This window comes from Thermobia domestica, chromosome 2 (assembly GCF_964235325.1).
Source record: "Thermobia domestica chromosome 2, izTheDome1.hap1.1, whole genome shotgun sequence".
NCBI lineage: Eukaryota > Metazoa > Arthropoda > Insecta > Zygentoma > Lepismatidae > Thermobia > Thermobia domestica.
The window spans coordinates 184,792,380-184,817,871 of record NC_137455.1 but is presented as its reverse complement, the minus strand read 5'-3'; the positions used below and the strand labels follow the sequence as shown (position 1 = coordinate 184,817,871).

The 25,492-nt window shown below is 36.2% G+C and overlaps 1 protein-coding gene across 4 annotated transcripts in view; it reads left to right on the top strand.

The window, feature by feature from the left end:
* LOC145678157 (maternal protein exuperantia-like) overlaps positions 1-25,492 on the top strand; it is a 107,239-nt gene that overhangs the window by 14,719 nt on the left and 67,028 nt on the right. The window contains exon 1 of one of the 4 annotated variants that reach the window (XM_081748243.1): positions 15,398-15,541. The exons of 1 other annotated variant lie outside the window; for it this stretch is intronic. In XM_081748243.1, the coding sequence (XP_081604369.1) occupies positions 15,413-15,541 (129 nt within the window). In that variant the 5' untranslated portion in view covers positions 15,398-15,412. Of the gene's footprint in view, positions 1-15,397; positions 15,678-25,492 lie in introns of those variants that run through there. 2 more of the 4 variants (XM_081748257.1, XM_081748249.1) reach the window with 2 other exon arrangements.

Below are 25,492 nucleotides of genomic sequence, written 5' to 3'. Positions count from 1 at the left end.
GTACGAATTTACTTGCCAGTACGTTTCGCGGGATTCCATTTAGCAAATTCAAAATCTGGGACTTTTCATCATTAACCACTTTTAAGCACTTTGGTACCCATCGTCCAAAACCCAACAGAACTGAGCACGACAGTAAGTTTACATATTTTCGTGCAGAACAATTTTCAGTGAAAACTGTAGGCTGTAGGGCCTGGGACTAGCTTACAGCAGTACATATTCTGATTCAGTTTGTTTCGTAGATATCGAATTTGGAATAAAAATGGTGGCTCTCATTTCAAAAATCAGAGATGGGTCCCGTGGGGCCCACACAGGGCTGTACAAACTTTGAAAGGAACGGGCTTCCGATAGTTCTATTGATATCCTACAACTTTTGTATCTTTTAAATTTTCAGAAAAACGCATTCTAACCCAGATATTTAACCGTTCCGGAACTTTTGACAAGCACTGTGTACAGGGTGTTAATGAACTATACCGACAAACTTTAAGAGGTGATTCCTCGCATCAAAATAAGAGAAAAAGTTCATATGGACATATGGCAAAAAGTGCATAGTTTCAGAGCTAGGGCTGTCCAAAATCGCGAAAAAGCCAAATTTCAAGAAGCCCTATTTCGAATTCGAGAGACTGTAGATGGTGGTCCTTAGCAGCTTAAAGGAAGTTACACATACACAATCCAAAAATGCATATTTCATTAATGTTCTATGGATATACAGATTATTCCCTGCACTGAGAAAAAAGATGTACGTAGGTGGCGTACTTAAAAAGATAGGTTGCATTCGTAATTCCTGTAGTTTTGGACTTAACATACAGCAGACGTATAACTGAAAACTCATGTTTTATAATATTTTCTGTATAAGTGTTCCATCTATACGTACTTTCCGTATGAAACAATGTAGGCCTAGGCGGTCAGGATCTCACATACAAATGGACGTATATAACATATAGATGGCAAAGGTAACATAAGTATATGCATGTGATATACGGAAAACTGTTAGATGTCAGACATCCTGCAACGGCATGATGTAGGGCAGTGCCTATGTAGCATAGGATAACGTATGCTCCGTACTGATTTCTATAGTAAGCAACAGGGTTCCGTATATTTGCACAATATACCGCTGTCCGGAGAACGGATTTTTCTCTGTGTGCAGTGTGAAATTCCCAGACATGCCATCAACCGAATTTTGAGATATGCTCTGACTTTATGATTGGTCCAAAGTAGGCAAACGATAAGCCTTGATAGCAGTGAACACAGAATCCTTTGGCACGATGTCGGAAGTGCTAAGCATCGTCAGCAGCACAATCTCTCGTATTCGGGAAAACGCATACTGCGATGTTTTCTTTCACGCTTATAAGTGAAGAAAACGTGAAATATGCCGTGATGAAATACATATCATCATACGTTATTGCGAACACAAAGAAACATGAAGCTGCTGGTTCCTAACACTTCCGCCTTCCCTCCGAAACATTGGATGTCCATTGTTGTCAAGGTTTACCTCCTACCTATTTTGGACCCTTCTTGAAATCAGGGTATATCTGAAAACTCTATTGAAAACATATCTGAGAATTACACTCTGTAGGGAATACCCTCTACACCTATTGACAATTGATGGAATATGCACTTTTGGATTGTGTATGCCTGACTTCCTTTACGCTGATGAGAACCACCATCCACAGACTAATGAAAACATAGACTGAAAGTATTTGAGAACAAGATACTGAGACGAGTACTCAGATCCAAAAGGAACGGAATGGCGGAAACTTCATAACGAGGAACTACATAATTTATACGGTTTACCAAACATTGTTAGCTTAATCAAATCTAGGAGGCTCAGGTAGGCAGGTCGCGTAGCCAGAACGGAATAAAGTAGGAACGCTTTCAAAGTCTTAACTAGAAGACCAACCTGAATACGAGCATTAGGAAGACCTAGGCGTAGATAGGAGGACAATATTAGGATGGGTCTCGCAGAAATAGAAATACAAAGTAGAAATTGGATCCAGTTGACTAAGGATGGAAGTCAGTGGAGAGCTTTTGTGAACGCGGCATTGAACCTCAGGGTTCCATAGGCCATAGAGCTAGTTATATATAATCTACCATTAGAATCAGGAATCTTAAACGTTTTGAGATCGAATCTGACCATATCCTACCATCTCCTCCCTCCCTTACTCAATCTCTTCCGTACTTCGGGTTAGTTCTTTCTTTTCCTTGGGTGATAGTTGTTACATAGGGTGTATTCATTTATTTTTTAGTTTGCCCACCAACCACTCCAAACTCCATATCAAATGTATATAATTATTTATATTACATAGGCAAGCCATAGCGTGGGTAGCGACATCTATTAGCATTATTTTATTATTAACCCCTTACCGCATGCTGTGCCATAAATGGCACATCCCATGTTTTTCACTTTAGCTTTTGTATAATTTATCAAAAGCGCCAAATGACTATTTCGTTTGCTGTGTGAGATATTGACGTGTATGAATAAGAGATTTTGGTGTCATCTGGCATGTTCTTTATGGGTTGTATTAGGCGGGGAAACGTTGACATGCGTTTTTTTTTTTTTTTTTTTTTTTTGTGAAGCAGTGGATTTTTATCAGTGAAAATATTTTTGGGGCAAAACATTGTGCGCACTTTTTCAAACAAAAAATATTACATTCAAGATAAGTACTTTGAGATGTGTTTCCAAATATACGATCTTCATTTTGTATGTTCGTATTGGAAGAATGTGGAAAAAACGCATGTGCCATATATGTCACACCATGCATTTACAGGTACTTTTATGTTCTTGAAGTGCGGAAGTGACAACTACTATAGTCGTTCTGCAATTCTGTTACAGCAATTGATCCAGGGCTTTTTCTTTTATGATGGACGTAGCTGTTAGAGAACTTCCAAATGGTGTAGACAGTGAATTATCAGATTTATCCGAAAATGAATTAGTACTAAATCCAAGAAATACCAATATTTTGTTATCGAACTTGGATGAAGATTCTGTTGCTCCTTCCCCTGAGAAGATCGTCATACCCAATTCTGATGATGCAATGAATTCAGATATTGATGATGTCCCTCTGTCTCATAAATAATTCTCAGGATAGGAGGTCTACGTCATCGAGCGATTTGAAAACATCAAACGGAGACCTAGAAACATGGAGAAGTCCCAAGAAGATGTAAAATTTCAAGGACCTCAGGACTTACTTGAAGAACTAAAACAGCAATAAACGCCTATTGAATATTTCAAATACTTTTTCATTGATGAGATTCCTCATTACGCAGTTGAACAGTCAAAGCTATATTCAACTCATTTTCGGCTAACAAATGACTACAAATAAACTTGAACGGCTTATTGTGTGGTTTTCTACATGTCAATTATTCAACTCGCAGCTACTAGACATTACTCGAACGGAAGGCTTGTTCATGATGCGGTAAATCAGGTGATGAGTTGTGATCGGTTTGAAGAGATCCAACAATGTATTCACTTCAATGCCAATTCAACTTTTATTCCTGCAGGAGAACTTGCCCACGGCATACTTCATAAGATTAGGCCTTTTCTTGAACAGATACAAGAACATCTGAGAGAAGTCTCCAAAGAAGACTTCTTGGCAGTGGATGGGCAAATCACTTCTATGAAGTATAGATCATCGATAACACAATATAACGCAAAGAAATCTCATGAATGGGGTTATAAAGCATTTGTTCTGAGTAGAATTTCAGGTTTCAGTTATGTTTTCGAAATATTTACTAGGGCCCAAAGTAATGTTGTTTCTCTGCAGCTCCAGACTTAGGCGACAGTAGTGACGTTGATGTTTGGTTACTCAGTCTGTACCTCGAAATATAATCCACAAAATATTCTTCGAAATTGATTTACAAGTGTACCCTTAGAATTGTGTTCCCTGCACACTTTTAGGAAAGTTTACATTACTGCATAGTGAGCCATATATGGCATGTAGGCCTACTTACTTCTCGTCGGAATTAAGTAAAAAATCTAAAATTCAAGTTTTAATTCATTTTTCAAGTTCCCATATGAGGATTTTCAATACTGATTATTTTTTTCGCTAAAAGAAAAACATCATGCGGAAAGGGGTTAAGATTGGCATGGCACACAAACTGAGATGTTTCCCGTTTATTATTAGAATTGTTATTTTCTCCCTACTATTTCTAACCTTTCTCATTCAACCCAGCTAATTTTCTCCATTCTTCTCCACACCTACATTTTGAAAGCTTCTAGTCCTTTGTACGTCACTTTTGCGTAGTGTCCATGTTTCTGCACGACAAAATACAATACTCCAAATGAAAGAGTTTATTAGTCATTTTCACAACTCTTTATTCAAAGACCCATAAAATAGACTTTCCTTTCTCTTAAATATTCTTTCTCCATTTCTATCCTTAGTTTTATTTAATGTTCACTTTAAGTTTTAACTAATGTACTATCCAGGTACCAAAAACCTGTTCTACTTTCTGAGCTCCTACTTCTATATTTCATAAAGACGTCTTAGTTCCAATCACTATTGCTTTTATCTTTCTAATTCACCATTTGAAGAATTCACCATAGAAGAAAAATTTGCTAAAATCGATAAAAGACGAATCTTTTCCGTAACCGAGAAACTCATTTTGTTAAACCTTTTCGTTTGTTTATTTATTTTGCATGATATTGTTGGAAAATTGAAGTTTAGCATCCCTTTTCTGCACAAACTCTATATGGAACGTGGACCTACGTTAAAGGTGGTACTCGGATCACTGTAATACTTCTTCAACTTTTAATGCTTTACTACAGGAATCGAACCTGTAATCATGTGCATCAAAGGCCTACGCGCTAGCCACTAGACCAAAGTGGAAGGCTATGATAATTGCAGCATGGAAATTAATAGTATATAATTTACCATGGAGTATTTTTAGTATAATTAGCAAACTTGCTTACAGTGTTAAGGCGTGATATGAGGAGCATTCCACAATATGAAAGTAGAGTCCAACTAGAACGCCCACAAATGTCATAAACGAATACAGAGAGACCGAAGTAAATGATTTACCAATTGCCAGTGTATACCCTGTGTGGTAATTGGCCGTTTTACCAAGCATTTTCCAACCAACAAAACCGCTAGAAGAGAAATAGGCCTAATTGCAATTGACAATGCGAGGTCGAAACTGTTAGTTTAATTATGGCAAATTGTTGGTTGACCAACATACACTGCAAACTACGTTGGTCCACTGCAATTTTCATTTTTTTTCAATCCAATTTCCAATCATGCCGACTATTAGCCAACGTTAGGTCTACCAAGAGTGCTGCTAAGGTTTTTCTACTAGTATAACTACAAGACTGATTGTAAACATATTTGGTTCCATTTAATTTGAGAATTCACACAGTATCCATTGAAATCTCAATATATTTATCATCGTACTTAAATTTCCAAAAGTTTACCAATCATTGATTAATTGATCCGTAGAACGTGTGAACTTCCATGAGAACATTAATTTCGAATAGGTCTAATTACAAATTTATTTTCTTTTAACTACCACGCGCTTTAATGAAATACTTGAAGTCTGCGGTTTTCGAGTTGATTGAACTGAAGCACTCTGCATTAATTATACAAGAAAGATAGGAGAAGATGGAGTGGCTGGTTTTCAGTTTCTAGTTAATATTAATACTAAAGATATGATGTGTGAAAATAAAGTAAAACAAGAATGGGAACAGTGAAATAAATATTTAGGAAGAAGAAAAATATGTTTCGTAAATCTTTGAATAAAGAGTTAAGAAAAAGACTCATAAAAATATAATCTAGAACATTGTACTCTACTGAGCAGAACATGAACACTACGGACAAGCGACGGAAGACGATTACAGGATCTTGAAATGTGTGTGTGGAGAAGAATGGACAAAGTTGGCTTGATCGAATTAAACTAATGAGGAAGTGTTGGGAATTGCAGGAGGGAAAGAGCAATATTGGTTCCGGTATGTACCCGAAATTTAACTTTTTCATTCCCATTGGTTAAATTTAAATACTCCGTGCTGTGGAGTTACTGATGTATACTTAGTTATGAAATACTGTACCAACAAAATTGTAATAAATCTATGGGGGAAATTTTTGTCCGAATAAAACATATCCTTACCAGTAAGATGCCCTTTCTGAAATTTTGTAAGAAAAATTATATACTAGCAAATTCCTCCATGTTGCTGTGGGCAATAGTTTGGTTCTTTCTGCTGCATCTTTCATAGGGAATTCATCTGAAGTTGAAAAGTCTCGTACAAAATTCGAATGTCTCCTCTTTTCTTCCTTTCTAAGGCAAACATAAAATAAACACTAAAACATGTGTTTAATTATCTTAAGGAGATATGGGTATCTTGTTACAAAAATTGTAATCTCCATCCTGTTTCGTTCTCATCCTTTTTCTTCCCTTCTAGGTCAAATATATAAATATTGAAACACGTGTAGATAATCATTTTAAATGAGAAGTCCACATACCAAATTTCATGTTACTAATCTTTAGAAATTCCGAGATATGGACATTTTCTTATAATTGCCAACCCTATTTCCCCTCTTCCACATCGAATTTTCAGAAATCCTTTCCTAGTGGCACTATATGTTACATAGGGGAAGTGCGCACAGTACCGGACGTTACCCAGTAAAGGACAGTAGTAGTAGAGTCCATATCCGATATATGACAGACGTGTACTGGTTATCATCACCATTATGTAAGTTAAAAGTGTAGGTGAGAAAGTTGTGACTTGTATCAGGCCAGTGTGGAGCAAGATATTGTCGTTTGTAGCTGAATTGCTGTGTACGTTGGTGCTGTATGTTAAGTTTTGTCTACTGTGTCGAGTGTACGGGTAAGTACGTGAACATTTTCTTACATATATGACTTCTCTTGTGTGATGTACCCAAGAATGCTAATAAATATTGAATTACGGAAAGTATTACTACGTGATCCGACATTATATGTTAACATGTTAATTTCCCAGTACCGGATAGCATGTATGTTCCCAGTATCGGACAAGGACACAATGTCGTCCTTACGGAAATTTTATAATAGTAGCGTTTCTCGTTCTTGTTTTCTCCAGCCAAGATGGAAAGCAAGAAAAAGGGGAAATGGGTGGAAGAGGATATGAGGAAAGCAACGCAAGCAGTCATGGAAGGGCAAATGAGAGTGAGGGTAGCAGCACGTAACTTTCTGGTACCTAAGAGCACTTTAGGTGATAGAGTGAAAGACTTGAAAATTGGAAACAATAGAAATGACTCCTCAAATGGGCCGTTTTGATACAACATTTTCAGAAGAAATGGAGACGCAGCTTGTTAATCATCTAAAGGACTTGGACAACCAATTGCTGTCAATGAACAAAAAGAAGTTTTTGAAATTTGTTTTCGATTTAGCAGAGAACCTCAAAATTAATCACCAGTTTAATAAAGACTAAAAATGTGCTGAACAGAAGTTCTACTCCAGTTTCATGAAACGTTATCCTGAACTGTCGTTGCGTAATCCTCAGTCGACGAGCTGTGGGGTTTAGTAAAATGCACGTTTATTTTTTTTATTTATTTTTTATTTTTTTGACAAATATAAAGAGTTACTAGCAAAGTGCAACTTTAAACCTTCTAATATATTTAACTGTGATGAGACTGGAGTGTCAGTGGATCACGATAACGCACCTAAAGTTCTCTCGCAGAAAGGAAAGAAACAGGTCGGAAAAATTACTTCAAGAGAAAGAGACAGAAACAACACAGTACTACTCACGATTAATGCAACTAGTGATCAATTTCTTCCTCCGTTGTTTGTCTTTCCGCATAAAGGATGTCTGAGGAACTGAAGAAAGATGTGCCAGCGAATAGTGTTTTCATTGCTGAAGAAAGTGGATGGATGACAGCTGTGGGTTTTCGAAAATATTTTGAAATGTTCGTTGCTCGCGTGAAGCCAAGAAAGGAAGACCCTGTCCTACTAATTGTTGACGGACATACTTCACACAAAGACCTTCTGGTTGTTTTGTATTCTAAAGAGAACAACGTTCATATCATTAGTCTACCTCCTCACACGACGCATAGATTACAGCCGTTAGACCGAGCTGTAATGAAACCGTTTAAAACAGCCTACCACGAGACTTGCTCTGTATGGATACGAAAATATGCTCCCTTGAAAATTTCAGTGAAAGACGTGGCTCAAGAGATCTACTTAGTCACAAGCGAAACAAACAGCAGGTTAACAAGGAGAAGAAACAGAAGTTCTAACATCTACGCCATACAGGAAAACATTAGAAGAGAAACGTAACAGGAAGCAAAGCACAAGTGATAGAAGAAACGAAGCTGAAGAGCATGCAGTTTCAAGTAGACGAAGATAACTCAACGAAAAGGTAGCTAATGAAAGCAAACAGACAGGTGTAAAGAAAAAGAAGTCAATAAAAAAAAAACTGAATTTTGACGCCGGTGGCACAGATAAGTGCAGCAGGCATTTTTGCCGATCCCAAACGTTTCAGCATTCTTGCCAATTTGAAGTCGAGAACATAATCCAAACAACCCCTGCAGGGCTTCTAACCCGTTCCTACTACTACTACTACTACAACTACTACTACATTAGCTGTGGATCTATATAGTACAAGGGCAAACGTACTACTACTACTACTACATTTGCTGTGGATCTATATAGTACAAGGGCAAACTTATTTTAATGAAAGAAGTTTAATGAAAATTTTAAAACAATCATCGTTAAATCACTTTTTGAATATTATTTTTAATCTTATTTTAACGAAAGAAGTGTTATAAACATTCCTAAAAGTAGTAAAAAAAACTGTCCGTAGGCAGGATTCGAACCCTCGCCAAAAACATTCTTGTTACTAGCATGTCACGCTAGACCACTCGGCTACCAGAGCCGACAACAATTTTCGTTTATTTTGTGCTATATGTAGATCATGTCTTTGATATCGCGTCTGTATCGACCAATCAGATCAGAGGATATGCTGAAACGTTTGGGATCCGCAAATATGCGTGCAGCAGTGGATCAAAAGCCATCATCACTGAATGCATCATTTGTTCTGAAACAGAGGACGAAGAGTGAGTGCAGTGTATTTTGTGTCATAAATGGACTCATGTTGCATGCACAAATCAAGAGAATCCTGACTATTACTTATGTGATCGGTGCAAATTTGTTTAGTGTTTATTTATGTTCAGGTGAGATAGGACTAATTCACATTTTCAAACTCCTTGTTCAGTACTGGGAGTAAGGCTAGTTTTAGACGGAAGCGTTTATCGTAGCATTTCTCTTAGCAAAAATTATATCATCGATATCCTACCGTGTAAAGAAGCAAATGCTACAGCATTTCCTATGTCATGGCATATCCTATGGCATTTCTTGTCGATAGAACCTGCTCTATTTCGTAGCATTTTCCCCAGCATTTCTGCTCCGATTGCAGCGCCGTGGTGTGTTAAAACGAAGCGAAAGATTTTGTGTCAAATATCCATGCTCTTTGTTTTGTGTGGGAAGTTGAATTGTAGTAAAGAAAAATGAGTTGGAATAGGGATACTATTATTATGTTGATTAAAAAATATTAGGAACATCCTTGTTTGTACAAAGTTAAAAGCGTGCAGTTTCACTATACGGATCCACTTTAAAAAAATTCTCGTTTCATTTATTGTACCTTCAGCAATCATTTCTGAGGTGTGCTCTTGCATTCTCCGGTGCAGGTTCACTTTAAAAGGTGGCAACGTGTAGTTTTACTATACGGATCCATAGTATAAGTAATAGTAGTAGTAAAGAGTAGTAGGAGGAGGAGTAAGTAGTAGTAGTAGGAGTAAGTAGTAGTAGGAGTAAGTAGTAGTAGTAGTAGTAAGAGTAATATTAGTAGAAATAAGTAGTAGTAGGAGGAGGAGAAGGAGTAAGTAGTAGTAAGAGTAGAAGTAGGAGTACTTAGTAATAGTAACAGTAGCAGTAGGCGTAGTAATAGTAAGAGTAGTAGTAGTAGTGGGAACGGGTTAAGACTTGCCAAAGTTTTATGGTAGCTTATTGAAGATTACGTGCTTTTCAGGTTCGACTTTAATTTCTATATTTCCGCGTAAATACGCATCTCAGATGTAAGTGCACACCATATTTCCACTACTTATACACTACTGTATTAAAATATTAGACATTTCTTCTGTAAATTTTAAAATCTATGGATGTGTATAGTATAAATGCACCGTTAAAAGTCCTTTGTATCATAATAAGCATATGCGAAAAAGAGGTTTAGAAGAAATAGTGACTGAAATATATGTTTTTAGTTTTGGAGCCATAATTGCGCTCTTCTCCAGTGATTTGTTTGCTACTTCACGACAAAATGCTTATCAAAATGCTACCGTGCAAAAGAACAATATACTTTTGATGCCATAGAATATTATACGAGATTTTTGGCAGTACATCTGCTACGAGAAATGCTACGATAAATGCTTTCGTCTAAAACTGGCCTAAGATAGGACTAATTCACATTTTCACACTCCTTGTTCAGTACTGGGATATTGGCTTGGAATTTTTGCTTGTATTATTATTGTTTCTGCAACGAGATTTGCTTTATTCTTAAATATTCATAGAAGTGCCTTCAGACGTTGTTTACGTTCATATATCATTCTATTCGTTGTATATAAAAGGAAACAAATGTATTTTATGTTGTGTCCGGTACTGGGTAACGTTTTTGTGTATGTGTGAATTTGAACCTGATTTTCATTTTCATTTTAAAAATATATGCTCTCCATTGTTGTAGTTTCTTTTATGTCAGCTCTTATAATACATGTCCAACTTTAATATGGTTGCATTACATTCATGATGTACCTCTTACTTATCTCGTGGATTCGAAAAAAATCTTAGGTGTCCGGTACTGTGCGCACTTCCCCTACCAATGCACTGTCCAGCGACGATTAGTCACTCACTCAATCACACAGGACTTCTTTTATATAGGCAGGTTTGTTACTGTTTTATTTAATTATAAAACATAAACGAAATCATTAGTCGTGTTTCGATAAAGTCATGGCCTTCGATTTTCATCCAGGAAGGTCATTTCAGATTTTGCTTGGGGGGTCAAGATCCCTTGATATAAGTCAAATTTCGCGTCTTTCACTGATTTATTACTATTCCATTGATAAAATGTATATAAAACTCAAACTCAGGAAGGCAATTGCCCCTCCCTGCCCCCCTAAATGACGCCCCTGTTTTCATCCTGCAATAAATTACCTTACATTTGCACGTGCAACAAAAATTCGAGACATATGAAGAACCTTAGTAAAATCGTAAGCCTTAAAATTTGATCTCAGTGTGAAATAATGTTGAACAGAATGGCCTCTAGGTCTCTTTGTGTTTGAGAGACATCTAGAAGCTAGTATCTTTTATGTACAGGGCATGATCCTGTGAAAATCCTTTGAAAACTGACACGAGTTACACTTTTCTCACGATCATAAGATCACATATATATTGTAAAACAAAGAAGCTAACTCCAGAAGTAAATTACTCTTCTGGCTTCTTCCAGGAGAATTAATTATGTATTAAAATGCTATTATAGAAATATTTACTTATGAACAGCGGCGCAAATCTGTCTTCAACATTGGGGAGGACGGGTAAGACCGTTCCCATGATTTTTTGTTTGTTTTAACGATGTTCAAAGTATTTATGAAGTTGACATTGCTGTGGAGCAGAGTAGTCTTCAACATTAGGGAATGGGCAGATTTGAGGCCTATTCTGAAGAGGGATCAATTTCATATCACTTTCCTTTGTGGCAATCGGATACAAATTATCACATTTCTCTCCAGAAAAAAAAAACACATTTTACATCAGATTATTGAGGGGTACAGTCCCCCCAGATTCCAAGATTGGAGGAGACATGTCCCCTTTATGCACCCGGAATTTGCGCTACTGCTTATGAAATATAAACAAAGTTGTTTCAGTCACATTAAAAAAATTAAAAACAATTATTCCGAGTAGAAAAAGGTATTCCCACCAGTAAACTATCCCACTTAAAATATAAGAAAGGTGAATTATGCTGTATAATACGGTTGTTTAAAGTGATATGTTTAATAATGAGATATAAACTAAGTTATGACCGTTTTTCAGCAATTGACAAATTCGCAATTTTTATCTTTTAGTAAACTATTTTTGTTATTGACGGTAGGGAGAAAAGTTCACAAACCCTTGAGAAATCTCATGAAAATCTTCAGTTTAAAATTTGATTGCCGAGTGATTCGTGTAGCATCTAGGGTGACACATAAGGAAAAACGGATATATATCGAAAAAAAAAAACTTTTTAAGCATGTAGGGATCGTAAAACATGTAAATCTGTTAAAATCTCGAATTTAATCGCACAATAACCTTGATAACGCGGTTAAATTGATTGCAAAATGTCAGCGCTATGCAAAATGGTATTTGAGATTTCAAAATGGTTCAGAAAGTAGAATCGATTTCGGACCGACTGCCCTTTGCATAGATTTGCAATTTTACCCGTATGAAACAGGTTGAATGAACAGATGCGTATTGAACCGTTAGATCTGATAGGACCGTGTCATACGATAGAATCGTTCGACCCGTCAGGCAGGGTTGCCAACTTTTCCTAAGACAAAATCGGGACAATCGGGGTTGGAACCTCCCTTTCCCCCGGAGACGACTACACGTACGGCGAGTCGTTGAAAACAATGTAAATAATCAGCTGAATAACACGACCCTGAATGAATGCAGCACTTAGTTTTTTTTATTATTTTTTTTATTTTCCTACCCACTTCTTATCACTAGGTATAAGCAGGTATTGCAATATAAGCAATATATGCAACAAATTCAAACCAAAACAACTGCGATTTATGTATTATAAAGAAAAATTTAGAGAGAAAACTGTATAGATTTTTTTTTCACAAATGAGTGCATAACATTGTTAAGGGATTACTGATAAAAAGTATTACTAAAACCAAGTCTTATTCTTTGGCTATCATCAGTGGGAGCTTCCGCGTTTAAGCTCCCCCAAAATTTTATTTACTATATTAAAGTAAATGTAATATCTTGCAGAATTTACACATTTCCAGGAATAAAGTTAGCAAAGTTCCCCCCGAAACAAAATCGTAAATACGGCACTGACTATCACCATACAACCAATTCAAACCTAAACAATTGTAATTTATTTAACATATAAACAACGTTTTTTTTTAAAAAAAAAAAACTATATAGAATGTTTTAAGTCGACAGAACAGCGGTTTCGATCATTTGTCCGGAATATGATTCAAATTAAAAACAAATTTGTTAAATTGATTCTATGCATAAAAACTGTCCGTGTGAAAGAATAAGTTATTCCTTTGTAAAAATGGCTCAATAAAGTATTAATTAACTTTGAAAATTGATAAATCGGGACAATATGCGTCCCGACGAGTGTCCGGTTGGGACGCAGGACAAATAAGTCGGTACAGTCCCGACAGAATCGGGACGGTTGGCAACCCTGCCGTCAGGACCGAATGACCTGAAAACAGAAAAGAACAACTAAACCTATTTCAGTTAAACACAAACACAGACTATTAGTACGATATGATTGTGTTCTTAATAATTAAAAGTTTGAATTCAAGTCAGTATGCTATGGTTCTAAATAGACATCTGTCACGAAACAATAAAAGTATTTTCTTCATAACTGTTAGTTTGACGGCTCAGTGGTAGAGCGTTTATCTCTGATGCGTAAAGTCTCTGGTTCGATCCTAGCTCGCGTCAAGTGAACCTTGTGGTGGACAAACGCCGTGTGCGTGGGTTTTCTCGGGGTTATCATGTTTCCTTCCACTTTATTCATTCCACCATTACATTCATTTCTCATCGTCACCGTCTTCTTGAGCCCAGTAGGCAGAACCATGGAACGAAAAACTGAATGATTTTTATTTATTTTTCTAAATATAGACAACGATATTGTAGAGTATTCGCTACATTAGATAGTAATGTTGTAAAGGGTCGTTACTGGAGTGAATATGCCCTAATAACAGTATAGGCCTAAGAGGTAGAATAAAGAAATAAGATTCAGAAGTTTACTTTGCGTATTTTCCTTGTTGATGTTAGAGTGTTCTTTAAAGACACTGCTAAGTTTTTAGTATAGGTTACCAGAAGTCAAGAAATTTATGAAAATTATTTTATGGAATTTGAGTATTCTTTTGCATCTTACTGTACATTGTATATAAACAAATAAGACAACGGATCAGGGGTAAAAGAACTCCTGGGCAATGGTACAGATATTAGGAGGGCGAAATACCAATTGGTCAGAGAGGGGATGTATTTGAAAAGGATTTGAGATTATTTCTTGAGATTATTTATTCAACCATGAAACCATCTTCAACACACACTACTAACACCAAAAGAGACCCATGAGGGGCGCCATAAAGAATAAGCTGCGCGGGCATGGTGCCCGATATGAGATGGTGTGAATCTTCTCGGGTTTGAAAAAGAGATGAGCTACGTCTCTTAACTTGGAAAGTTATTTAGAGAAACTTTGCAGGGAAGGTATAAGGCCCCACTAAATCCGAATTAACGTGAATTACTTTCCAATTTGTTGATTGGCTTGTTAGGAGTTTATCAACACCGAGGCTATATATGACGTAGACTTCCAATCACGTGGGATCCGAGTCACATAAACTTCCATGGAGAATCAAACTTTGGCCTCGTGCGCTAACCGCTAACCATATAGCCAGTGTTTTACTCAGACATGTTAGAGGGAAATTCCTCCCACAAAATTCTAGAATTTCCTCCAAATTTCTTAGAAGATAAAAGTGTAGCATGTAGGTAATGAATATTAGCTGCCCCCTAGAGCGTTAGATTTCCCTGAAACGGAGAAGACTGCATAAAACACTGACTTAGCCACGAGGGAGTTATAACGACTTCCCAAGTCAGAATCCATAGAATTTTAATATGCTTAAAGTTTTTTTTTTTTTTTTTTAATCTTATCGTTTCGCCATTTCAAGTGGAGATCGGACATTACTTAGAAAAAGGTTTCGTAGTAACTGCGCACCACTCTTAACCATTATTTCTCCCAGGCATACTTCCGGGGAATTCCTCCCCATGCTTCCGGAGCTAATATAAATTGCAATGACATGTCATTCTTCCGTAAGGCACGTCCTTAAGCATATAATGTTCCAGTGCAGCCTCTTCACATTTTAATTCTAGAAAAGCCAACTCGTTAGCTCGTATAAAACATAATAGCCAGAAAAAATTGTCCTGATTTGAACTGTTCATATTTAAATAAATTAAAAATTAAAATTAGCATTAGTAAAGCAGTTTAGAGCTAGTGTAACCTGACGTGAACAGTAAAAATTTAATTAAGTAAAATACACAACGGAACTCTTTTAGTAAAACCAATTTTTTTTTTTTTCATATTGATCTACTATAATACATACAGTAAATAAACGGCACGACATACATAGAAGCTTGCTGATGGTGTTTACTGCACTTTCTTTTCCTGCATGTTGACATTCATAAACAAATGACAGCAATGTGGGAAGCAGACGGTGCAATGTACGAGCAGCAGAACACCCTGATTAGTAGCGACAACTATCGAGTGTTTCTTGAACTGCGTCTCACAATCAACTTCTTTCTGCTTTTACACGTGTTGGTGAGTAAGTGCAATAGGTTCCGTAGTGGATTCCGCAACAGCTTTTTGAGGCTAAAAAGTCGGATGATAAAACAAGAATCGTTTGTATGCTGCTATAGTTTTCCAAGACAGTCACACATTACAGTGGATCAAGTCGGTATGTACTTTTGCAATTAAGTAAAGTCGATTCTTAAAATGTTTGCAAAAGTAAACTTTCTGCGTGTGTTAAGGGGCGGGGCAGTGTACGTTATTCTAAAAATATAACTTCGTAGTATGTGAGAATCCATATGTTGGTCTATGTACGCAGTGCGTAGTGTAAGATATTACTTCAACAGTGCAAGAATTGCCATGTGTTACTTGTAAAATTATTGTGATATCCAGCAATTAAAATAGATTTTCCATTTAAATAAGTCGTACACGCTCTGTGGGTTTATTCAAACAGGTCAGCTGAGGGCTTTAAGCATGCGCTTCAATAGTGAATGAGAAAGTAGATTTTTTTTTTTTTTTTACGCTAAGCAGTAAGGGGGTTATCACTAATGTATGTTCTTACTCCGGCAAATTTCAAATACTGAATTTTGTTTGTGTATATTAGCGAATAGTAGTTACGTAATTCAAGCAGTATGTACGAGGAAAATGGGGGCATCCTGAAAATACTTTCGCCTAGGTGATTGTCCGCTATGCAGTATGATCAAGACTCGAAACACGGACAAATTGCCATGGCTATATTATTGTTCACTTGTGTTCTGTTCGTCATATAATAATGAAGGTTGAATGATTTGAAGTTAACTAGATTGGTTTCGCTTGTCTTTTTTTCTCTCTATAGAAATACGGCCCTTTGAAGCTTTGAGATGCCGACATTATTCTGCAACAATATTCAAGCGGTTTAGTTATAGGGAAGTGGCGCATAATTGTTTTAATAGGACTAGAGAGAGAAAGAAATACGACGTTGCGTGCATGTAGTAAGATATGCTTCATGAGGTTTGTTTTTAACTGTGTGCTTCTGTTATAGATCAGTGTTAACATAATCAGGGCTTCAAATAGTATTTATTTAGATCAATTTTTTCAACTTCACATCGAAAGATGGGTGGTTTACAAACAATTTGACTATATGTAATATTTATATATTGAGAATAACTTTTATATATAGCCATGATTTATTTAATGTGGGTGGGACTTTCAAAAGGAAGTACCAGTTGTCTCTCTATCTCTCTCTCTTTTTAATTTTTTTTTTTTTTAATTCCGGTTTAAATACTGCTCGTCTGCTTCGTGGCATAGTGGCTAACGTAAGTGCTACTACTCTGGTTGTAGTCCTCGCTAGTTATAGTGAGCTAAATGCGATGGAAATTTCGGATTTTCGGTAATATAGTTCCCGTCTCATATGATCAGGGGTGCCCAGGAGTATTTATTCCCTTATATGAACTTCATTTATTGAATTATACAGTGGCGTAGCCTGTAGTGTAGTGGGCCTTGAACAGTTCTTCGAACCTAAGAAAAAAGTTTTTACTGAACAAAATTTTGGTAGTTTTAAAGATAGTATCATTCCGGCAACCTACCCAAACTTAAATTACTTTCTCCACTCATTTGAATATTATGCTGCTTTTCCAAGTATTTTACATTAAATAATCATGATTTTGTTGGTAATTTTTGTCATTATTCGTTTCGTGCTTGAGAAGTACATTGAAAGTTTGTGGTACTGTTCCCATCCTCAGATTGAATTGTTCTGCAGGCCCGTATCCACGGAGGGCCAGCCCCAAATTTTTTTACTGGCTCCCCCCTAAAATGTTCACGGTATGTTTGCAAATAAACTATAATATGGTGATGAACTATAATAGGGTTGGATCGGGCTGCTCCTACATTTTTGGGCTGGGTACGAAATTCATTTGGCTAACTTGAAATTAATGAGGGCATGAACAAAGCGACACAGGTTACTTTCTGATGGATAATGAGTGAAATGAAGTCCCGAGATGGCAATAACATTATTATAAATGTTGGATGAAATAATGTTCCCTTCCATCGCAAGTTGCCCTTCCCGCTGGTCTAGTGGCTAGCGCGCGCCTTTGGTGCATAGGGTTTCGGGTTCAATTTCTGGTAGAGGAATTTGTCGTATTACGGTAATTGATCACTTCTTAGATTGTAGGCCCATGTCTCATTGCCTCGATGCTCAAAGGGGTGCGAAATTCCGACCAAATCGAACCTGTGGGTTCGGTTTATCCGTTAAGCTGTAGGTGTCCACGTCTCATATAGCCTAGCTGGTGAAAGAAACGCTAAATTCGAATAAAATCCAACAAAATCGGTCGACAGTTAGAAGCGGAGAGTATAAGATAAATGAATGTGGTTAGTGTTCGTTCAAATCCTTCAACAATCTGTTGATTAGCAGGGACGTACGTAGGGGTGGTCCTGGGGGTCCGGACCCCCAAAGTTAACTTTTCTGTAAATTTAATCAAATTTTAGGATAATTTTACAAACTTTAATGTAGGCTTATCCTCAGATTGAATTTGGACCCCCGTTTAAAAACTTCGGATTCTTCCCGAAATACACTTCTGCATACCAGTACGTGCCTGATGATTAGTATAGTGACTATTATTATTATTATTATTATTATTATTATTATTATTATTATTATTATTGTGCTGAAAAGGAACTGAGAATGAGAGAAAACAGGAGAATCCCAAGAAAAATCATTATGTTGTCCACAATTTCGAGGCAGATTAGGACAACAATTCACAAGCTGTCCATAAAGTAACATAACATAGCATGGACTTTTCAGAGAAGCAAAGATCAAAAGTAGTGTGGGTAAGGGATTAGTCGAAGTATGCAATAGCGCTGACATCCCAAGGAAAGTGCAGATCGGAAGGGGAAGTCCGAGTGATCAGACATGTGAAAATTAATAATATTCGTAAGTGATGGAAGATTACAACCAGTTTTAAAACGCCATTCTGAACGCTGACCATTTGTGATATAAGAAGCTGAAAATAGCACGGAAAATCTCATTCAGTATCGTAAATAGTCATAATTCCTGAACCTCTACCTCTGCTCTGTGAAAATGTACTATCATTGAAATATTACAAATTTCCTTCTACGAGAACCCCCACATTCGGCGCCCTTGCACCGACACCTGCACCACTTGTAGAGTGTCCCCCAATGCTTGTATGAAGCAAAACATTGAACGGATTACTCTCTAACGACCTTGTTAAGAGGTGAAAGTCAGGAATCATTAACCTACTCTGTCCTATTAAAACTACTATTTCCGGAATATTTATTAAAATAATGGTAACGCTATTAGCCTTAGCGAGAAATAGAACAGTTTCTTTTGAAGGTCGCCCAATAAGAAGCAAACTATAAAAATAAATTATCACCATTTATTACGTAATGTAAGTTTAGGTCATAAGATTCAAATCTTATGTTCAACGAAGACGCAAGGGGAAAGCACTGAGGAAAGGATGTAGGGAATTGGGATGTCGCATATCTCATAGTTGTCTAACGGCTAACTGTATTTCACCTTCCTTCAAAATTATTACCGATATGGAATCTTTATTTGCTGGATTATACATAATTTTAAGCCTCCTCCATTAACTGGCAAATGTATATTTTGCAATTATTGCACTAGATTTTTTATTTTATTTTATTTATTTATTTATTTTTTTTTAACGTAGTCTCATACTTGAAACATATCAAGTGCTTAAGTTATTTCTCCTGGTTTCTGAGTTTACAGAAGGATTCACTTTTGTGCCAATGGCTACCTTGGTTAAAGTAAATTTCCATGCAACTAAAGTCTTCCGATACCCTTCTCATCTTGACGTAGCATTTAAGTTTTTATGCTTATCAGTTGACCTATTAGTCTTTACACCTTTCACATAACCTCTGTCAATTCTCTAAGACAGTTTATTGTTGAAAAAGAAACTCCAGTTTTTAAAATTACTTCCAGTATTTCCTACTAGGCCTATTCCTAATCCAGCTGATTTTCTCGCTCACACCCATATTTCGAAACTACTAGTTTCCGTCGCTTCGTAGAGTGCAATACTCCACATAAAACAGTTGAAGTCTTATTCTGAAGTTTTAATAGAGCCACAACGTATGCTTATCTTCATAAAGGCTTTCTTCGTTATTCCTGTACATTTTCAGTTTTTCAATAATCGCCTTGCCAGTTGTCACAGTTTTGTTGTTTAACGCCCTGTGATTATTCCGTGGAAGCTTCAGAGACGGAATAATTAATGGAATATGGAAGGAAGCGGTATAACTCTTGAGAAAATCTACCAACACAACGTTGGCCGCCATAATTCTCACAGCTTGGGATTGGACCAGGGATCTCCGTATTAAAGGTGAGAACTCTACTGCAGCTCTGTGCAGTTAATATTTATATGGTGCGGAAACAGTCCCGGAACGGTTCAGTATCTCGTGAAATATACAGATCAGCAAAACAAAAATAGCACGTGTTAATTAGTTTTGAGAAAGCTATCCCTTGATACCAAACGCAACCCCCTATCCCCACCTCCTTCAGGGGTACGGGTGTAACTTTAAAATTTTAAATGGAAATCACCATCTTTTTATTGCACGTTTCTATTCCCCAGAAAAAGTGATAATGATCTGACCCAAAATTGAAAACATTGTCTTCACGGATGGCACTTGAATCGACACACAAGAAAGGCGAGGAGGGGGGGGGGGCACAAGACGTTATGAAAATGTGGCCTCTCCATATCGTACTTTGTGGCTATATGTTTAGCGTACTTTGTGGCTATATGTTTAGCGTACTTGAGTGCGGAATCAGAGGTCATGGGTTCGAATCCCACGCAGAGTAACATTTTCTGGTGTGAATTTTTATACCCAAATAATAAATTCATACATTTTAACTTCGATAAAAATAATGTATTTGTCCATATTTATTAATTTGCAAGAAAATACAAATGTTAGCAAATATGGTTTACTGTTGCTGTAAATAACCCTATTACTAAGAACTACTTCATAAACCTAGTTTGCAAAACAAATTTCGAAATTTGTATTCTGTGTAACTTCAAAAAAATACTAATTGAAGTTAAAATGTATGGAATTTGTTTGGGAAAATAAAAGAAAAAAAGATTGCCTTAGACGGGGATCAAACTCGTAACCTGTGGCTGCGCAATCCAATGTTCTAACCGTACGACCACAGAGCATGGGATTGACAATTAGCATTTTTGTAACGTTTTAGTGCACCTCCTTTTCTTGTGTTTTGCTGATCTTTATACTTCACGAGATATTAGACCATTCCGGAACTTTTTCCGCACCTATATATACATATACATATATATATATATATATATATATATATATATATATATATATATATATATATATATATATATATACAGTGAAAGCTGTCTTCAGCGGAATCGAGCGGGACTCGCAAAAATTTCCGTTAAAGACAGGTTTCCGCTTAATGGAGATAGAAGTTTCCGTTAAAAAAATATATATGCTTATAACGGACATAATGAGAAAATATATTGATGTACGCAACTTGTTCAATTACAGTACTTTTTCCTTCTACGGATTAATACCCAAAAAAAAAAACTTAAAATAAACACAAAATATGCTGTGCACACTTTCCTTTATTTTTCCCAATAGTCAAGCAGGATCTTTATGCATACATTGCTACTACTTGGCTGCGGTATACTTCAGGACACAGAAAAGCTTTCTCTGGAATTTTGAAAGTCCTCTGAACTCTTTCCCCCTTGTTTTCACGACACGTGATGGAGATATATAACTTCTGCTTTACCTCAATTCCTTTTTTCCATAACTTTGTTTTGTCAGTTTTCTTCTCATTTTTGTTGGCTGTCGCTAGTTGCTACACAAGCGGAACAGAAGTACGCCTACAAAGAAGACTGACAGCTGACATGCTACGTAGGACTAGCGAAAAATTGTGGGAGCTGAATATGAGTGGTGATTGACGAAGGTCAACACTGCCCATAAAGATTTAACAAAAGAACGAAGTATTTATCGCAGACAGTATATGTTTACCCTCTCACAGGATGTTTAAAAATTTTCTAAACAATGTAGTCTGAAACTCAGAATTTTCCGTTAAAGGTTTATTTTGCTTTCCGTTGTCCGCATAACACAGTTTCCGCTTAATGAAGGGACTTTTACATGTCTTTTACTCCAAAATCCATGGGACCATGAAATATTTCCCTTTAAGACAGTTTTCCGTTTAATAAAGGGTCCGTTGAAGGCAGGTTTTACTGTATATATATATATATATATATATATATATATATAATATAGAATTTATGAGTAATACTGCAAAGAAAATTGCCTACGTTTACGTGATCAATAAACGTGGCAGGAACTTGGTTGTAAGTACGTAAAGGTGTAATCTGATTGTTTGAAGCGATGAAACTGCTGCAAATAAGGGGTTCGCGGAAATCGTTAATTCGAGTATTAATGTTCGTGTGCAAAGATATTAATCTCTGGCGTTCTGCAAGACACTCAGAATTACCATGAAATTCTCTCTTTCTTGCTTCGCACTGGCGGAGGTAGCTATTCTTGCTTCTCCCTCCTGAAGGAGAAATTTTTAAACATCCGTCTCTAGTAGAGTAGTGGACGTTCTCCTGAAATCAATTTCGCTGAACATGTTTTTCGTAATTTATTCAATTACGTTGTCAGCTAAGACGGAGATTCAAGTTCCCATCCCTAATCATCTTCATTAGTGCGTACTCGTTGATAGTTAAAAAGTGATAGGTGTTCACTGGCTCAATATTTGCTAAAGGACGTACTCGGCACGAGTGGGTGACTTCTTTTGCCTATTCAAGATTCGCGTAATAGCCTCAGGCAATGGAATATGCAGATGTTAAGTCAAGAGAAAGTGTAGGCGAATCCTGAATTCAAGATTTGTCTAATGCGAAATTATGTTGGTAGCACTGACAAGAAATAACACAAAAATTTGTAATAGTTTATAAATTTTTTTAAAAAATGTACACACTAAAACAGTAAGCACAATTACAGTAGATGACTGGATACTATACGTTTGACATCGAGATATGAAAATATTACATAAAGTTACAAAATGTATTACGGAAAACATAAAATGAAGTAACAAATTCTATGAGAGTTTGCATGAATCATAAAATAAAATTAAACAAAGCACCAAGAATCAGTATAAGACTGAAAACGTCCAATCACAGCGCGAGAATAGTTTCAAGAGGAAAAGTTCATTTTTAAATGCAAACTTATTAGGGGTCATAATCCGGAAAAAGTTAGTAACTTAATGAAACTTTCAAAGCAGCTTCTTTCCACCACGTATAGGCATATCCTAAAAATGCCCAGATATCCACCTTAAGCTTCACCCAATATGGCTGCCATATGTAATTTGGCCGCCGTCATATATAGAACAATCATGTTTTCCTTGATTTCTCACCTTACGTTCAATCACATGGTTTCGGAACATACATTTTGTAAATAAACTTTCCTTTCATTTGATATATCTGGGGCTGGGATGTAAATTGTCAAGTCACTTTTTGGCCGACATTGAGTTATCATATGTATTTTTCTTACGTACATTAGTACGAGGGACACAAGGAACGTTTTGAGATGTGGGCAACTGGAACGCGGGATATGAACAAGTTTCCCGTCAACAAATAATCGACGCAATTCAACAAAATATTGTTTTGAAAATACTTTTTCGCTTGTCCTGTGCAATTAATATTTTCTGACTTATGCTACTTTACTTCCCAGCCCTAGATATAATGCATCTCTGTAGATTAGGTAGATATAAAGTTACAAATGATAGAGTAGGGTTGTGTCGCTTAACCTTGTATCTGTTTCTTTCGAATATATTTTTCTTCTTAAAAACTTTCATAAAGAAGGTAGATTTCACTAATAAACCTAAATGTTTAAATACATGAAAATACAGGAGGAAATGTGGATGATGTGATACTGTTTTTACATGAATTTTCAGGTAGTAACACTACTTTGTTCCAGAAAGGGGAGAAAACTTGTTAGAAACTACTCAAGAGATAGACCGTTAATTGCAACATGTTGAGTATATTCAACAAATCTACTACGAATCCTGAACTAGTAAAAATCGGACCACATTTCCAATTACACTTCCATGCATCGCATGACGGTGACGCACTGTCGGTCGATATTTCACACACAGAATTATTTCACATCAGTTACTCATCCCCCAGTTTTACCTATAAGAACAAATGCAAGCAAACAACACGTATTGAAGGTGTACCATCAGGAGTAAACTTGGCTGGAACAAGATATTTCAGGAATTTATTGCAAATGTAATACTTTCATATACTTAGTCCAACTGCTCATGTTCGAGATTGTTTTACTCAGACATGTGCATTAATTGTAGGGAGATCAAATTTTGGGAGTGAAAAAGCAACAGGATGAAAGTGATATGTTGGCGTTATCTTAGTGTTGAACTACCCTCGAATCATAAGTTACTTTTATGAATTTTTTGAAGGTTTTTTTTTCAGTAATAGGTACCGTACCTTTCCTGTTCTGAAAGAAGCAGTTTATTATATGAAACCTAAATTACTAAAGTATAAATGTTCTCCTTAAAACTAATTTCAAGGCTTTATTATTATTATTATTATTATTATTATTATTATTATTATTATTATTATTATTATTATTATTATTATCTGGAGCAGCAGCGGCTCTAATTCAACCTAACTGTATCTTTTGTCTCAACAGGGCCTGAAATGGGTTTTATTGTGTCTTTTATGTACTACAAATTATTTCTATCTTTTATTTAAAAAAAAAAAACTGAATTTTACTTAAATAGCATTTTTCCTACAGACTATTGTGCTAGATAAGTTTATAGAAACTTAAGTATAATGCTCCATTATTCTCAACTGTACCATATTTTGTATATATCAGTTGTAATTATGGCATGTATATATATATATATATATATATATATATATATATATATATATATATATATATATATATATATATGAATATTATATTTATAAAAAACAAGAAAATCAAATACGCTTCAAACACAGGTACAAGATTAAGCAATACTAACCTATTCTATCATTTGTAACTGTATATTTGCCTAACCTACAGAGATGAATTTATATATAAAGAGAATTTTATTTACAAAATATTTTGTTATAAGCTCCAAGACCGTAGAATTAAACCTAAGGTAAGAAATCGAGGAAAACATTGTTCTATAGACGGTGGCAGTCAAATTGGATATGGCAGCCATATTGGATGAAGCTCAAGAGGGATGGTCGGGACTTTCAAGATATTATTATTATACTTGAAGAAAGGAAACTATCATGCAAGCTGGGTTTGTTAGAATTTTCCCCTACATACTGGACCATTTAGTAAGAGCGCGAAAATAGTTTCAAGAGGAAATGTTAACTATTAATGAGGTGCAGGACTACAAACGTATGCGAGCTAAACCAAATTTTAAGAAAAATTCAACTTTCGCCTAATAAAAAAATTAACTGTGTCATCGCTTTGATTGACGTTTGCATAGCTAGGAGGTATTAGGCGAAACTTGAAGCGCCGCACGAGTGACATGTGATTGCTAATTATTTTGCTTGGAAACTTTACGAGAGGGCAGTGAGGCACCGAGGAACTAATTAACTCACTATAAGATATCCCTCATCAGCATCCGATCCAATAAGCTAAGCCTTTTATCGGCGCGTTTTCGAGATAAAATGTATATTTCACGAACGCGGAAAATATGTTGGGTCAAAACGTTGCAGAGGAAAGTCCTGCAAATGCAATTAACGTACAGAAAGAAGCGAAGCAGTCGCCATGTAACGGAGATCCCACTGAAAGGTGGGGAACCTGAAACAAAAAAATACGTACCAAACACGGATACACACTTCTTAAAAAATATTAAAAAGAGGAGAAACAACGCGTGATGAGGTCCACATAGCTACGATGTACGAACCTTGAACAGACATACAGAAGATGAATTCCCAGAGTCAGTGCAAAATCACCCTAAGGATTAGTCATGTTACCGAGACA